The 18,626-nt window shown below is 28.8% G+C and overlaps 1 protein-coding gene across 3 annotated transcripts in view; it reads left to right on the forward strand.

Moving 5' to 3' along the window:
• The first annotated feature begins 226 nt into the window (after window positions 1-226).
• Window positions 227-18,626, forward strand: part of LOC107441690 (lysosomal cholesterol signaling protein) — a 65,199-nt gene continuing 46,799 nt past the window's right edge. The window contains exon 1 of one of the 3 annotated variants that reach the window (XM_087168166.1): window positions 227-576. In XM_087168166.1, coding sequence (XP_087024292.1) covers window positions 568-576 — 9 coding nt within the window. In that variant the 5' untranslated portion in view covers window positions 227-567. Of the gene's footprint in view, window positions 577-9,035; window positions 9,167-15,065; window positions 15,205-18,626 lie in introns of those variants that run through there. The other 2 variants (XM_087168165.1, XM_087168167.1) reach the window with 2 other exon arrangements.

Consider the following 18,626-nt stretch of genomic DNA (forward strand, 5'->3'; position numbering starts at 1 on the left):
ACGAAGGTAATGATTTACTAAATACTCTTTTATTGATATTTATTTTGCTTTCAAATCAAGGATCTAGATCGGACTAATAGACTTTGACTAGAACTCTTCTAAATGCAGTTGGGGAAATCTTAATGCTTATTAATCGAAGGGGAAAAAACTGGGAAAAAAACTAACTCCTTGACCTAAAATAAGTTTCAGATGAGTCATATAACTTGAATTTTCCCCCAATATCCCTCTTTTCAGGGAGAGTTCTATTTGGAGGTGGAATTTTTATCAACCATGCGATAAATTTAAGAATTTTATCAATGTGTATAGTTCACTCACACTGGAAAATGTCTAAGAAATTGTTAATCAAAGAATTCGGACAATTGGAGAAAGTTTGAATACGAACCAAATAATTCTATCGTCCAAAAAGTTCTAAAGAAAGACAAACCAGTTTTCAAATTCTGGCCGTTCAACACGAGAGGTCACTTCAGCGTTTTATAGTGCAGTTGTGCGTGTAAGCGTTCTCACTAAATTTAGAAAATCGTCCGGCATTATTAATTTTGAAATTATTCTAAGCTTTTAATCATCAGCATGGAATCGGTAAGATATCTTTTTCCCCCTTTGCCTGACGTAGTCTTTTTTCTTTTAATGTGACATGTATAAACACTGTTATACAAGATTTTTATATTTTTATACTGTACTATTTACATTTCATTTTATCTTTATTTACATTTCATTTACATTACTATTTATATTTCATTTTATATTTATTTTCATTTTATTTATATTAATATTTATATTTCATTTACTATTTATATTATTTACTATTTGTATTTCATTTAATGAAATATGCATTTCAAAAAAATATATAATGGGTTTTTGAAATGCTTATTTTATTAATTGAAATAGAAATAGTTAAACTAAAGTATACATTTTGATTTCAGCTATTTTGAAAACAGCATTAATTTGAAGCATTAAATTCTTTAAAATATTTGTTCCTATCAGTTTCTTATTTTGGAAATATTATTTAATGTAACTTCCGGTTTGATATAGTTAGTTGATTTTAAGGAATGGGATATTTTGAATTTATTGGAATTGTTGTGTTGTATATGAAATATTTATAAAGGATTTTTACTAATTTTGTTTATAAGACATAAGCTAGGCTATATTTTTAAAACAATTATTAGCCAAATGCTGATTTTAATTTTAATGTATCGAAGTTAAATTGAATTTCATGAAAACCCGAAGGTTATTTTCTTTCTAGAATAAATATTTGTGTTAATACGTAGGAAAATTTTCAATTTGTATTTTTCACATAGAGTAAAAAAATAAGCTTTAGAATTTTCTCTGCCAACAAACTTCCCAGTTGTCGATAAAACGTGTCTTAGTATGCCTTATTTCATCATTAAATCACTTTTCAATTAAAAAAATGAATGTAATATTCTTAGCAACTAAAAGTTATAAATTTAGTTCTATATTTAAGTTTTTGAAAAAGTTTCAGCTGCATTGTTTTTGCAATCCATTATTCTATTACAAGAATTTATGTTGCGCAATGAAATATTTGAATCAGAGATGCAGGTTTAGTAGAATCCTAGAAAAGTATTAAGATTATTGCTGCACAAATGTTAAACCCAAATAAAATAAGGTTTATTTTCAAAATACAGTGAGCAAAAATGTATATATATATATATATATATATATATATATATATATATATATATATATATATATATATATATATATATATATATATATATATATATATATATATATATATATATATATATTGGAAGAAAATATAAATCAAAATAAAATAATTACCTGAAATAAATCCGATAAATAAATAAATAAATAAAAGTATGAATAAATAGATATATAAAAATGAAACAAAAAAAATGAATAAATTAAGTAAATAAATAAATTTAATAAAATAAATTAAAATAAATTAAAATTTAAATTTAAGTTTAATTTAAAATAATTTAAATTTAAGTTTAAATTTAATTGAAATTTAAATTTAACAATCTAAATTTAATAATTTAAAATTAACAATCTAAATTTAACAATTTAAATTTAACAATCTAAATTTAATAATTTAAATTTAACAATCTAAATTTAATAATTTAAATTTAACAATTTAAATTTAACAATCTAATTTCTCGACCATTTTAGATTCTTGACCATCAAAATATGGCGAGTAGTCGCATTCTGAAAAGTATGATTTCAATAGCTAAAAGTTTCGACCAAAAAATTCACTTATTTCTCAAGAGCTTATTTGAACGATTTCCCTCAAATTTTGGATTTTATCATTTAAAACTATGTAGATTAATTGGTGTAAAAATTTGTTGTCTATGAGAGTAAATATTTGAATTTACACTGTTATTGGCAATTGCAATACTATTTCACTAGAAAACTATGTAAGCACAAAGTGAAAAATAACAGTTTATTTATTTTACAGATAAAGAATTGATAGTTGATTAAAAATTCTTAAAAAAAATACTTACTTAATAATTAAATACACTTCTAACTTATAAAAGTTTTGTTTTTTAACTTCCAAAATATCAATTAAATAAAATGCATAATGTTTACAAAAATAAATATAGAAGCGTTTTTTTTGTGCAAAGTGTCCTCCGATTTATTCAATCATTTTATGACACCAAAGCAAACAACCAATTACTAAAGCTACTAAAAAAAGCAATAAAACAACCTTAATAAACCATTGTCATAAAGGTTTTTCTTTCTTCCAGTGTCACCTGATCGATAATGACCTTTATAATTTTAATAGCCGAAAATATACAACAGTTTATCGTTTTTAGAAAACGATTATTTAATGTTGTAAGAGCGTTTAGATATAGTCACATCTCAAGCAATAACGTATTTAATTTATTTATCGATTAAATATTTTTATTATCATTTATCTGAAATTATTGGAGACGATTTTGAACTCACGTGTAGAAGTTAAATGCACATGCTTTATCAATGGTGATAGGTTTCTTGGGATAAAGAGTCGTGAAAAAAATCTTTGGAACATTTTGAAATATCACAGCCCTGTCAAAAGTAGTACCTAGTGAAAATTAGTTTCTTTAATACTACCTTACCTTTGATTAGATTTCAATATAGCGTATTTTCAGGCAGCCAGAAATATGGTCAATACTGTGATGGGTGTGAGTTGATACGAATAGGACAGTAATTAGAAGTTCGGAAAAAAATACCGGCAAATATTTTTTGCTTGTTTTAACTGCTTTAATAATGCCCCAAAATGACAAGCATAAGTTTTTTTGGTCGGAAGAGTCTGTTTGGTAGGGATTTGTAGTCGTGTTCGTGAGAACGGGAGTTCAATTCCAGCCTACCGAAAAATCCCGTGTATTAAATGGTGTTTGCTGCACGTTAAATCTGTCGGGATCACTAAGTCCTCTAAGTTCCCATGGCAAATCAATGCCTCAGGGAGTACTGATTCAAGAGCTCCCTTGTTTTCTGGATTGGGTTCAAAATTACAAGGCTACGGAGTTGAACATTGGTAGTCGTAATCTCCAATTTGGGTTTAATGATGTTGGCTGTTTAATGACGGCTATTATATAAAATAAAATCTTAAGTTTTTCCAGACAGGTGAGTGTTGGCTCCTAGGTCAAAATACATAATTTGAAATAGGGTGTTTTTGCTGTTTTTTCAAGATATCTCAGATACAAAGCTCTATATGTAAAAAGTGTAAATGCAAAAGTTGTAGATCAGTAATTTCTGCATATTATGAGTACCAATCTATGTTTTGTTTCAAATTTGTTTACTTCACCTATTAGAAAAGTTGACCTAAATTGTCAACTATTTTCTTACCAAAACTAATTCAGTAAAAAGCCTTTTTGTTACAATAAAATAACGTCGATTATCTTATATTTTAATATCCCATTTTTTTCTGATAAGTTATGTCCCAAATTTAACTATCTTCAGTTGTCCCCGTCCCTTCGAATCTTCCGAGGAAAAGTTAGATCGAAATACTCAACCTGAAAACATGTTTTTGCAGATTATTTAAAATTTTTAAAAAACTACGAATTATATCATAACAAATTATGTAACAAAGTTGAACATTTGGAAAATTCTGTCTCACTAAATATTGTAAAAGTTGCTCTAATTGCATTGCTGCCGACCAGGAGATGTAATTTCTACCCAATGTTTAAATTAGTAGTGAAATAACATGCATAAGTAGCTAAAGTGTGTAAAATTTCATCGGTTCCTAGAAGCATCACTAAATTCTTATCAATTCTCTAATGAATATTACCTAATTACTTGTATTTAAGCATCGTGGTAGACAATAATAATTTAATTCAAGTGTTGTATCATGAAATATGCTACCATTTAAAATACTTCGCAAGAAATTCCGATTAAAGCCGAAAAAGTTGGTCAAGTCGCTGTTATTGTTTTATGTAAAATAAAGTTAGTTTTTTGGGTAAAATGTTTAAAAGAGGTAGAAAAGAATATTTTATAGTATAGTATTTTTTTTAATAGTGACAAAAACATTTCATTGCTCCTAATTGCAATATTTCATCATCCTTGATTGTATTTCTCTTACTCGTATTAATTATCCCATTTTTTACAACAAATTACTGATATTGGTGTAGAATGTTCAGTAATTTTTTATTTCAATGTAAAGATTAATAACTGCTTTGCTAAGAATAAAAGTATTCAGAATTTGAATGAAGTCTGGTATTCAAATATATTATTTTGATAGTTTATTTCAGTGTTATCATAGTGTTAGAACATAGCATTAAAACTATAAAATAAGAATGGTTCTAAATCGTTAATTATTTATTTTTATGAACATTATTTACTGTTTTGTCTCTCCAAATACCTATAATAAAAACTATCAGTAGAGTCAGCTTTTTCATTTGCTCATAATAAAGGGTTAAGCTCAGTTATTCAACTTGATCTTCAACAGAAAATAAAAACCACAATAACACTTCACGTGCAGGTGAGTTATAGGAAATGAAAGAAAAGCTCTTAATCACTGTTATGACTGTTTTTATTTTCCCGTTGAGATTCGTGCTCTCTAAAAATTCCCCCATTGTTTAAAATGCCAACATGTAGTGGAAAATTTAAAAGCATTTTGTGTTTTTATGCTGAAAACTATAAAGAAATGCGCCTTTTCTTTATGATGAACGTCATATTACAGTGCACAACTATAGGGATAATAATTTAAGATCCATAATTTTTCTTTGAAACGAATCAAAGATCATCTTAGTGAAAAAAATTTTTTTTATCTCAATACATATATAGATACAGAAAAATGTTGTTTAGTCCTTTTTTTTAAATATAGTTTTTCTATGGATATTCTCATTTTTTCAAGAGAATAGATATTTTTCAATTTCTTACGTTCAGTGATAGTTGCAGTGATATAGGGATAATAATTTAAGATCCATAATTTTTCCTTGAAACGAATCAAAGATCATCTTAGTGAAATATTTTTTTTATCTCAATACATATATAGATACAGAAAAATGTTGTTTAGTCCTTTTTTTTAAATATAGTTTTTCTATGGATATTCTCATTTTTTTAAGAGAATAGATATTTTTCAATTTCTTACGTTCAGTGATCGTTGCACAACTACAGGGATAATAATTTAAGATCCATAATTTTTCTTTCAAATGAATCAAAGATCATCTTAGTGAAATATTTTTTTTTTATCTCAATACATATATGGGACATTCTCACAAAAACAGTCATTTTCATGTCCGCAGTACATTTTATGTTTGTTTTACAACTTACGAAAATTTTTTTTTTCAGGGAAAGTGTCCCCCAGAATGCAAGCTACAAAAAAATAAAAATAAAATTACTAATTTTTATTTTTTATTTATTTTAGGTAATTAAAATATACCAATATGTCATTCCCTCACTTGTCCCCACTGTTGATTTAAAAAGAGAAAAAATTGTTTCTGAAATTTAAAAAAAAAGAAAAAAAAACACAAATTCGTGTTTTTTATTTCAGAATATTGAAATATAGAATTCAGAAAATCAATTTAAAATTTAATTTCCGATAAAAATATTATCACAGCACTATTTTAAACTTTGTCCCTAGTGTTTTGCATCATTCCCTCACAACAATGTTCTTATCACTTGCAATCTTCTTAGAATAAAAATATTTTAATAAAAACTTTAGCAGTTAACAACTGGCATCATAGAACAAAATTGCAGTATGTTTCCATCTTCAACTTAAAGAAGCTTTGCTGTGGAATAAAATTGAATGAATCAAACCAGGCGAAATTTTTTACATTTGTCATTCCCTCATGTCGTTTTTTAGAGTTATATAAAATACAACTTCCTCGAGAAAGTGGATAAGTATATGTTGCTTTCTTGTATGAATATAATTGTATGTGATTGATTTCAGAAATTAATTAGGCCTAACTGTTATTTTTAAATTTTATTAAATTTGTCATTCCCTCACTAGTGTATAAAGTGAGGGAATGATGCCGAAGTGAGGGAGTGATTCAAGATGAGTATATTCTTAAATTTTTTTTTGTTCAATCGTGCCAGCCAATTTTATTTCCCAAACCTGTAAAAACTATTAAATATATAAAACTAAATTATAATAAATATTAGATATACTTAGTATGTTATCATTTTCAAACTTGAGGTAGCTGTAACTTAGAGAAAAACATGTATTAAAATAAAATGTCATTCCCTCACTTTTTAAATAGTGAAATTAATTAATTAATTTAAATATTAAGTATAATTTATAGGATATATACTCTCTTTATAATGCCATTACATATTTCTATTAATATAAAAAGTTTCAGAGCTTTTTATTCACTTTACTTTTTTGGGATTTTATGAACTGAAAAATGCCAGTTTTCGTGAGAATGACCCATATAGATACAGAAAAATGTTGTTTAGTCTTTTTTTTTCTTAAATATAGTTTTCTGTAGATTTTCTCATTTTTAAGAAAATAGATATTTTTTAATTTCTTGCTTTAAAAAGAAAAATTGAATGCATTCTCGAAACCGAACTCAACCATCAAAAAGGCACGGACAGTGACGGAAAATATTAAATGTACTTTTAATTTGTGCATAAATATCACTGTAAATCATGAAACCTGAAATATCACTGTAAATCATGAGCCATGAAAAATTATTTTTTGTTTACAATGCATATTTCCCCCCAAAAATACATTTCAACTTAAGAGACTTTTCGTGTTTTAACAGCACTCAATACAAACTGCAAATGGGGTGGAGCCTCTTAACTGTTTTGGTTTGAATGTTTATGTTTGGTTCATAAGTTGGATGATCTCGGAAGCAAGTGAAGAGGTTCAACTTTTTACTATTAAATAACATGCTCTTTGCACTATTTATATTGGACTATCCATATTGCCATCCCAATAGAAACTTATTCCTATTGATTGTTATCTGTAAATAATTGATCATTGATAGATGTGGACAGGTTAGCGAAGTGATGTCAGCTTAGAAGTCTCTATAAGTTTGCAATCAGAGTATTGCCACAATATCAGACATTTTGCACTATGTACAAAAACTTCGTTTAGTAATTTGATTGCCGCGTCCAGTACTCGGGTGATAGCAACAATCATCTGGCTATGTCTCCCGCATTCGGGTGACGCTTAATTCAGTACTTAAAAAGGATCTCGGAAATATTTGGATATATATTTCATAGGGTATAATAAAAGTTATTGAATTATTATAGAAATGTTTTAATAAAAAAATTATTTGGAATGTAAAATTTTAAGGCATTCGATGAGAAGTTCACGTTGGTCAGCACGATTTGGACAAAAATTGTTTTCATTTCCCATCTTTTATTAAAATAATAATTTCTTTGAATGCGCGTCAAATGATTTTTTCGAACTCTTTTTTTTTTTTTTTTTTTTTTTTTGAGAAAGGTGATATTATGCTAGCTTTAGAAGGCCAGGTTGTATTTACAAGCAGTCATTAATATAGGTAGGTACTCTATTTACGTCACATTAGACCTGCCCAATGGGCTATTGGCGTCGGTCTGGGAATGATCCGAAGACATGCCATCACAATTTTGATCCTCTGCAGAGAGGATATCATTTATGAGGCCACTTCTTCAATTTAGATATAGATCTGAAGGGGGAATAAATTTTTTCCAGATCCCTAAACCAATGGTACTGCTCAGTGATTGACCACTGGACTTCCAATTCCACATATTTTACGAGCACTTTTATCGCATGTACTCGGTGGGTTTTAGTGGAGTAGAAAAATGAACCCCAAATCCTCCGGACCGGTGTCCAATTCTTTAATTACTCTGCTACCACCGCCAACAGACAATAATATTTTTACCGATATCAAGGCTCTAAATCCTTTTACATTTACAGTCTTTAATATTGCAGTTTTGCAATTCACTAAAATGTTCTAAGTTTTCTTTGCCATTTAATTTGTTCTTATTGTTCAGGTTTAAGAAATCATTCGGGTGAGAATAATCTCTACGATACTTTTCATTATTATATTCGAAAATGAGCAGACATGAGCCAACAACGCAAGCTTGGTAAAACTGCTCTCATGACTTAGCTGAGATTTTGTTTCAAACAGGGAGGCAGCAAACGTGTTAAACAAGTATGTTTCAGTTTCTGGGGAGCGAATGAAATGATCAGTTATGGTGATCATTAGCAAACAAGGAGTAGTGTGATATAAATTTATCTAAATGGAAATTTATTTCATTTTGTGCAGTGACTTTTTTCAAAATTAAAATGTGAGAGCAACAAAAAACTTGATGATTTCAGCAATTGTTACCCACAATAGCAGGATCATCAATATATTATAAACAAAAATTTCATGAAAAGTGTTGTCGTTTGGGTTCGTCTTTAGAAAGAAAAGAGAACTTTGAATATCATTCACCTCGAATAGCTTACTCTCTTGGACATTTTGTGGGGTTATTTTTCGCGTGATCAGAGTTTTGATAGCGGGTTCGAGTACCGAAATGCAGCGCGGTTGTTTGCTGACTGTAAGCTCTGACCCATCTCTTTTATCTGTAACCGGGGTTTTTTATTGCTCACCAAAAGGCTTTGTGGAGTACATAGAGAAGGCTCTTGTCCAGTCGGATGTTCTGTGGCTTTTTTTTAAAGTCCTTTTTACAGGCTTTCGATCCGTATCCAAGTAAAGGCTTGCTGAAGTACTAAGAGGATGGAAAACCAGTCAGTTTTCGATCTAGAATGGGATATCTTGAATTTACTTGGAATGAGGTAGGTCTCGAGGACTTGGATAATATAATGAACTTGATTGCTACCATGAATTAAACTTGCCGGAGGTACCTCTGAATGGATTTATATTCTGGACAAATGCGTTTCTTAAAATAATTAATACCGGAAATTGTTGAATTTTTACATATTGTTCCTCAATGGCTCTGTATTGTAGACGCAAATAAATGCTCATTGTAAAGTTTTAAAATATGTCTTATTTTACACAATAAGTTTAAATAATTTTAAGAAATTCTAGAACGTTCTCAGATATTTTTTTAGAAGAAGATCCCAGAGAGTTTTTTAGAAGATTTTCTTGGAAAATTCACTGAAGTTCATGGATAATAACGTTTCAATACACAAAATTATTAATACCAGAAACAGGTCTAAAGCATTTAAACTATAGAGAACATACTAAGAACATTTAAACTACATTAAACTCCTCAGCCCAATAACTTAATCTGGTGGTTATATAATCTGTTTTAGATTTTTAGTTCGTCGAGTACTTACTTCGTTTTTAATTTTGCATTTAGTGAAGACCAGGGAAATGTGATTTGGGTCATAATTAAAAAAAAAGGAACACTTTAAAAAAAAAATAAAAATAAGGAAATTGGTGAACTTGATTTTGCAACAGGGATATACTTATTTTTTGCTTTACGTTTTTGTTGTTTTCATTTTAAAATATTTTTAAATGCGAGAGAAGTAATTTCTAAATCTAATGCATAACATTATGATCAAAAGTTTTGAAGTAAAAAATATTAATGGGAGTATTTTATTTATTTACAATAAAAGAAAATGTCGGTGAAGCTGTAATTTTGTGCAAAACTGTACTTTTTTTTTCCAATAATGCTTTATAATTTTTTTCTTTGCTATATTAAAAAATCATAAGCTATACGATGTATTTTGTTTTTCGCGATAATTCTAAGTCTTAGAAACTTTGAAAATATGGAGGTGTATTAAAAAATGTTAAGCGAGTTTAATGTAATAAAAAAATATTTAAATCCCGAATTATAAATTGCTTAACTTAAAGTAAAAAATACCACGCAAAAAGCTGTGCAGCCCTAACAATGGAGGGGCTGTAAATTTTACTTGCTGCAAGGTAGTCTTTTGTTGGTGAATTGAAAGCTGAGTATATATTGAAATTTAAATTTGTTTCATGCTTTTTTTTTTTTTTTTACAATTTCCTTTTATCACTTTTTGTTTTAAAACATGGACCACATCATTCTCGGAAAAAGAAAAAAAAATTGAAAGTATGGATTATGTAACTTTTAAGTTGAAAAAAAAATTGAATGAAATTGGTCAAAGCGTTTCTGTGTACTAAAAGTTATAAAAAAATATCCTATTTTTAAATTTTTATTTCTCAAGACGCATTCGAACGATTTTTTTAAATTTTGAATTTTGTTGTTTGAAACAGAATAGTTTGAAATGATTAATAACTCGAGTACCCTAAAAATAAATTAAAAAGAAAAAACTAAAAAAACTTATTTTTACCAAGGAATTATCGTTAAATAAACAAGTTTTATAATTCAATGGGAATTTTTTTTAAAATTCACTTAAATAATCCTATAGATATAGCAAAATACGAAAAAATAAAATTCGCCAATAAGGGGCCCAAATTTTCATCCACTCTTTGCTCTATTTGTTTTCGGATTTCACAATTTTAAAAGAAGTTTTATTGTATTCAATATATTAGTTTTCTTTAACTGGCAATTATTTAGAAAATCACATTATCGTTTTGCTGTTTACCTTATTATAATTTAACACTAACTCTTCTTTTTCACACTATCTTAAATTTACCAAATGCAATAGATTTATTTAAAGTAAGGTTTAAAGCTTTCTGATAATAAAATTAATATATGGCATTAATCTTAGAGTTTTTTTCCTCTGCTGATTAGCAGAGGGTAAATTATCTTGATAGTACGATAAATGTAATAAATTTCTTCATAAAGAATTTTGCGCGATATAACCTCTAGACACTTTAAAATAAGATCAAAGCACCTTTAAAATTTTTTAAAGTGTGGATAAATGTTTTTCAATTGCCTGCGTATAAACTCTAATTTGGGACAAAAAATGACGTTGATAAAATTTACAGTCATTAATGGATTTAAATCATATTCTCTGATGATTATGATACTAATCATTCAAAGCTATCTTATGACCCAACCTTGTGCTAAAAATTTATCATGCTTAAGTATTTATAATATTTATCTATAAAGCTATCAAAATTCATGGCCTTATGAATGCTTTTTAGTTTTAGAATGAAAAAAAAACGTAACAAAAATATTTTCATTTCTGCTGGTTATAACTAAAAATATTACATTTTTGAGTGAGTACGCGTTTCTTTAATTCATGATCAAATTCCAGTGGGAAGAAATGAAAGATCAACTATGAATATATACAGTATTTGTCCCATCTACAGTGTAAAAATTTCGGATCCAATTTATGAAAGAAAATACTGGCAGCCTAGGTACATCATTCGTAAAATCCATTTTACGGTAAAGTGCATTTCTACCATAAAAATTTATACCGTAATTTTTACAGTACAAGAGACAGAATATTTATTTAATTGCAGTGATTCCATGATTTTAAAGTAAATTAAACAGCATAGAAAATTACTGTATATCAGATTCTTTGCTCCGTAAAAGTTTACAGTAAAAAGTACCGGTACTCAAAGTGCCGGAATTTTTTACTATTATTTGATCAGGAATCTTTTACAGTGTAGTGAGTATCTTGATCGCTTCTCACAAATTAGCTGCTTCATGACTTTTCATTGTATTATTTAGTATTGTGGTAATGCAACAATTCAATATTATAATGAACTCTATTGTGCTTTACAAAAATTAGCAATGCTTGCAGACCTTTCATGGGGGGGGGGAGAGAAACGGAGCATTGATTTGCAAAGTGTTAATGCAGCAAGTGCTCATAACTAATCATTAACAAACTATTGTTAAACAAAAGTAATATCGTATTACAAATCATGATTATCATAGAAATTGAAAAAATTAAATTATATAACACAAGATGATCACACAAATAAATAAATGCGAATTAATATTTCTTTTTCTGCTGTTAATTAAATGGAGTCGGTAGGTCATATACCAATAACGCTAAAGCTTGCCTTTTTTGATGCACCTTTTCAGAGCATCTAAACAAGATATTGCTTCAGTTTTTTCACAGAATATTTAATCATATATGTTTACACTGTAATACCTGTTCATAGGTATCTTTGGCAGAAAATTTAAAAAAAATATTATGAACTGAGAACTTTTAATTTTTAAAAAAAGTTTCCTCATTTTTGAGCAAAAATCTTTCACATCTCAAAAAGTATTCCTGTTAACGCTAAAGCATTCTCACAGCATATAACTGATATAATCTCAAATATCCCCCAAAAATTTCAAAGCTGCATCGTAAGTAATTTCTCAGAAAAGGTACATCGAAAAATGTCAATTTTAGCATTATTGATATATATCCTACCAACTCCCCTTAAATAAAAGGAAAATAAACCGCGTTTCGGTTCAAAATTAAACATAACATCGTGTAAGGCTAAGGAAAGATAAATTTGCATAATACAATACCATTTGACATTGCAATAAGATTTAAGAAAATTTGTGAATCACTGCGGTAAACTGTCTCTAAAATTTCTGACAACGTAAGAAGTTTTAGTAAGATATTATATAATAACTATTTTCAATGGTGGCCACTTCTCTGACTGAACTTTGGGACTAAAATACGGCTACTCCTTCACATTCTGAAGGTCAAAAATCCAAAATTTATAGACAGAATAAATAGTAAATATCTGCCTTACTTATAGATTTCGGACTAATCCAAGGTAGAATGAAATAGCTTGTTAATATTTACCTAAACTATTTCAAGTTATGTTGCATAAATCCAATGCCTTCAAAATTCAGAACCTTAAAAGTCTTAGCAACAGTAAGGTGGTTCTCAAGCACTTGAGCAAGTATTGTTGGAATGTTGCAGACTATTGGTATGTATACCTGAAACATCGTTAGAATGAATCTAAAATTAGAGGTTTCAAACTAAAATTGTAATTCTAAGCCTGAAATTTGAGGTCTTAGTCTAAAATTTATGCTAAAATTATGGCTCTTCGCCTAAAGATTTATGTTTTAGGGTAAATCTTGAATTAAAAATTGTAGCTCTTAATCTAAAGTTTCAGCAAAAGTTGAAACAGGGATGTTCAAAGAAATATTCAGTCGGCAAAGAACGCAACGTATCATCTTTAATGACATTTGATTACTGAATAACACAATATTTTCACTTGCTGGGGTTGCAATTTCAATGACATGGGATATGAAACTTTAATTTGCTGATTTGTTAGCATGGACGATATTTTTAATTATGTAATAGAACACTGTTAGCTTTCTTGAATCAACCTTTTTTCCTAATTGATTCGAATTTTCCATTCATAATAGGGAAGTAAATGCAATCTGGAAGATATAGTGCCAATAGATTATTCAGAGGACCATTTCAAATACGTAAGAACGAAATCTTAATGAAAATTTTGAAACTGGAGAAGTTCAATATTAATTGGTAATTAATCCTGGGTGCCGTATTAAGCCGACATCCAAGGCGGCTATTTGTGTGCACCAGCGCCGTATTTAGCCGGCATGCACGCTATTACCAGTGTGTACGAGTGATGTATTCAGCCGGCATCAGCATGATGACTTACGTGTTCAAGCGTCATATTAAGCCGACATCCACGTAATGACCTGTGTGTAAGAGCGCCGTATTTAAACTAAGTTAACGTGAGAGTTTTTTATAACTGGTCCAATCTGTTTCAATATCCACTGGGCTATTATTCTATTGACCCATATAGGATTAACATCACTTAAAGTATATTTTTATAAGCTTATCATGCTTTGTAAGTCGGATGCATTTTTATTTAAAATATTTGCAAAATCTCCAAATAAATTGCTTTGTGACATTTATATAAGAAAATCTGAACATCAGCGTACCGACATGCAATGTGGTGCATCGCTCTGTCGCGTCACTTCAGTGTAAAGGGACTGCCGTAACGAAAGGGTTAATGGGAGAAAGGGTGTTGCAGGTCAAAATGGTCGTTAAAATATATAAGAAAAAAATGTTAGAACAAAACCGTACATTAAACGAAATAAAACTAAAATGCTTTAAAATGAGGAAAAAAGTTAAAATGTAAAAAATAAACAAGAATTGAATAAAATAAAATTGAATATATTGGAAAATTGAATAGAATTTATAAAATTGACAAAAATGAATTTAAAAAAGTCTGAAATTGTAAATGTCATTAGAATATGAAAATGGGCATGCGTATGAATGAAGGAATTTTCCTTTGCATTGACTAGCTGCATATTTCTACTTCGATTCGCCAGCGATTTTTCTTAAAGTTTACTTTTACGCTGTCCGTCTGTATCAATAACAAAAAAAGAATGATGCTCAGTAATGCCACTGTCGCGCTACAGAGCGAAATAAAAACATAAAAAGGTTCCAGAACATTGTAAGAAATAGAAAAGACGGAAGATTATCAAAGATTATTCCCCCTTCCTTAAACAGTTTGACATAATACTTTTTCATAAAACTAAACTTGACATTGAAAATATCAAATTACATTTATTTAAGCACGCGAAAATAAATATCTGAATAATGGCATTTGTGTCAATAAAAAACGCGAATAATTTACCACTTGAAATGAAAATATTCTCTCGATAATTTGCTCATTGAATCAGTTAAAAAAAAGGCAGGTTAAAATAAATATAACAGAAGCGTTTTGAGTGGCCGTGACGTTGCAATGACACTGTGCAAATACTTCGTAAAGAAACACTACCCAAAATGACGAAATAATTTATTGGTCTTTTATTTCATCTTCCGACTGCTGGAGAAGAAGAAGATTTTCATCTTCCTCTCGTGTAATTTCTTAATCACCAAAAAGTCTTTAAAAGTAAGGGATTGTCACTAGTGATAACAAAAAGTTGTTCTCTTTTTTCTTTCTTTTTTCATTTTGAGTGGAATAGGAAATCTCTGATAAGGTGACTCTCGTTTCTTATAACATGGTATGTCGACTTTTTAATTTATTGTACAAGATTTTCGTTATGATTTATTTTCTGCAATGCATACTGTTATTAATTATTAAATATCACCAAAATAAAGGATTGCTTTTGCTACAGTAAAGAAAATTCATTTTTAAAATGTAGCATCTTGATATGTTTTGTTTTATCAAAAAAGCTCATATATATATATATATATATATATATATATATATATATATATATATATATATATATATATATATATATATATATATATATATATATATATATATATATATATATATATTTAACGAATATTAAAAAATGAAATGATTTATTTTTTATTAACTTTTTAAGAGAATCGAGCTTTATTTATTAGACTAAAGATTTTGTCATTTATATAAAATTCAATATACGCCAGCATCTGCAACTTAGCAACAATATTTATAAATTTTTAACTTTTTTTCTTCATTTTTTAAAATTATATATTAATTTATTTATATATTTAATTATTTTTCTATTTGTTTATTTATTATGGTGCTCCCCGCCCGATTGTATTGATATATATATTTTTTCGGTTAAATTATTACAGTACCAGAAAGCATTATTTTTGCGGATATAATCATGTGAGCTGATGAGAATATTATATCGTTCCTTTCTTATTTTTTCTAATTTTGGTTGTTGTTAAATTTTCTTTAAATTTTTAATATTTTTATTATTTTTCTTCCTGCGAAAAATTTTAAAATTTTTTCATTATATATATATATATATATATATATATATATATATATATATATATATATATATATATATATATATATATATATATATATATATATATATATATATATATATATATATATAATTAAAATTTTAAAACTTTAATTCATATGTAACCGGCAAAGTATAAAATCTTCTGTGGCCATGCTAGTAAAGGTGTTGAAATGGATATTTTGTGCAATATTTGTGTCTAAACTGAAAATAATTGTGACTTATATGTGAATTTTTTAACGAAAATTTTGTTTCCCTTAATAAGAAAGGCATAAATTATGTTTTGTACAACTTTCATTTTTCTTTACGTGTTTTGAATAATTTTTTTTTTTAATTTCACCCTCATTATTTTTTCAGAATAACATTTTTATTTGTGAGAAATGCTCATCTTTTACATCAGGACGTTTTTTTTTTCATACTTTGCCTAAATAGCATTTGTCATTCTATAGAATGCCTAGGTATTATATTCAATGCCTATGGAAAGTATTTAACACTTCTCATATTTCATACCTTGCCTAAAAACATCCGGCATTATATACTATGCCGGCGTTTCATACTTTGCCGGTAACATATGTACAGGATGTCTCAGTTAAGCGTTTCAGAACTCCGAGTGGTAGGGTGCATCCTGATGACTCGAAATCATATAGCAATGCGGGGTCACATCTCCGACGCATGGACATCCGAACATTCTGCAATACTCCTGGCATATCTCGAATTTCTCCGGCAGCTACTGCGATTCTTACAACCAGTTCCTCAGCATTGTCAACAGGGGTGCCATAATCCAGAGTTTTCATATGACCCCAGAAATAAAAAGCAAGACATGATAGGTCGGGTTACCGAGGAGGCCAACGCACTGGAAAGCTCGGAACTTTCGTACAACGCCATCTACCGCCTCTGGAAAGCATTTCCGACCCCACATTGCTATATGATTTCGAGTCGTCAGGATGCACTCTACCCCTCTTAGGAGTTCTGAAACGTTTAACTGAGACACCCTGTATATATAATCTTATTCCATCTCTAATTTCTTATTATCTCAATATTTTTCATATCCTTATAAACCTTATTGACATAACTTGTAATGCCTATCACCAGGTTTCTTTGGATTGATAGTTTTTTCCCCTATAATGTATATGCAGTTTGAATTTTTTAATGATTTCTTAAAATACTATGGACTTAGCTACATTTGGCATGTAACGTAACAAGTGTTATTATAAATACTAGGAGGCTCCGCTCCCTGCTCGCTAACGCTCGCCAAGCCCCGAGAATTGCTACGCTATCCTATGTGGTTCACGCCGCGAACCATGGCTCGCTGCGCTCGCTCGCCAATGAACACAATGTTCTAGCACAAAGACATAGTATATTATCATCAAAGACATAGTATTTTATCATCAAAGACATAGTATTGTACTTATGTAGAAGAATTCTATCAATGTTCTTATTGGCTTTTAAAAAAGTATATTAGCTATTTAGATTGTACATGGTGAAAAAATCAAAACATTAGTTAAATGAGAAACATATCAGCAAAATAAATTATCAAATATTACAGTTACTCACCTAAATTCAACTAAATGTGTATAATAAATTAGTTAATGCTAGAAATTCTGAAAGTTTCAGAAAAAAATTTTATTATTTAAAAATATAAACTTTAAACCCTAACTTTTCCTTGTGAGATAATAACCCTCAAAAAGTCTTTCATTTTCAAGAACACAATTTTTTTTTTTTTATCGCCAAATGAAATATTTTTTGGTGATCAGCATTATTGAAATCAATTTCTATATTAATTAACATTTGTGATAAAGTACATAACATTTTAGAACAAAATAAGGATGTTTTACATACAATAAATTAAAATGCATGGCTGTTAGCATTACCCGAGAAATACCATGTGGAGGTCGCCATGCTGCATTTCTAATCGGGGAGTTTTGATTTTGGCAGATATTATACTCTTCGACATCTACTGTTACATCTTGAGCTGTTATCATTGCACTTGATCTCTGCAATCTGCGTCTTCCATAACATTCCTTAACACTTTCTTGGGCTCTTCGAACACGTTTTCTTTCATTACGTTTAAAAACCTGTGGCGACCGTCACCTATCGTTAAATACTTTCACTGCGCTGAAACCGTCTACCAGTTTTCGCGTGCAATCATTATCTAGCCACCCGCTTGCTTTTTATAAAAAAAACATTATCGTTCTTTTTCTTGCCATTTTTTACAGATCTGTTATATTTAGTAATAAAATTTGTTAAGTTTGTTTGTTATGTGAATTCGTGATTATTGATAAGTTAATTCACCTTCTGATCCATACTTACCACTTACTACACGAATTTACACTGGTGACCCGGACAGAGAATTTATATTGGTGACACGAACTGTGAATTATGCCGAACACGAATGAAAGTGAAACTGGCACTACTGAATTGGCTCGAGTTGCCGTAAAATGTCCACAATTTTGGAAAGATAATCCTATTATCTGGTTTTCGCAAGACGAATCGCAATTTATTACGAGTGGAATAACACAAGACAATGCAAAGTACCATATTGTCGTTGCATCAATCAAAACTGAAATCTTGGCGCAAGTAAGTAATATAATTACTTCACCTCCAGTTAATGATATGTATAAAACATTAAAAAATAGACTAATTGAAGTATTTAGTGATTCGGAAGAGAGACGAAT

The sequence above is a fragment of the Parasteatoda tepidariorum genome, chromosome 7, assembly GCF_982258835.1.
Source record: "Parasteatoda tepidariorum strain Cologne lab strain chromosome 7, Ptep-v5.0, whole genome shotgun sequence".
In the NCBI taxonomy this organism is placed as follows: domain Eukaryota; kingdom Metazoa; phylum Arthropoda; class Arachnida; order Araneae; family Theridiidae; genus Parasteatoda; species Parasteatoda tepidariorum.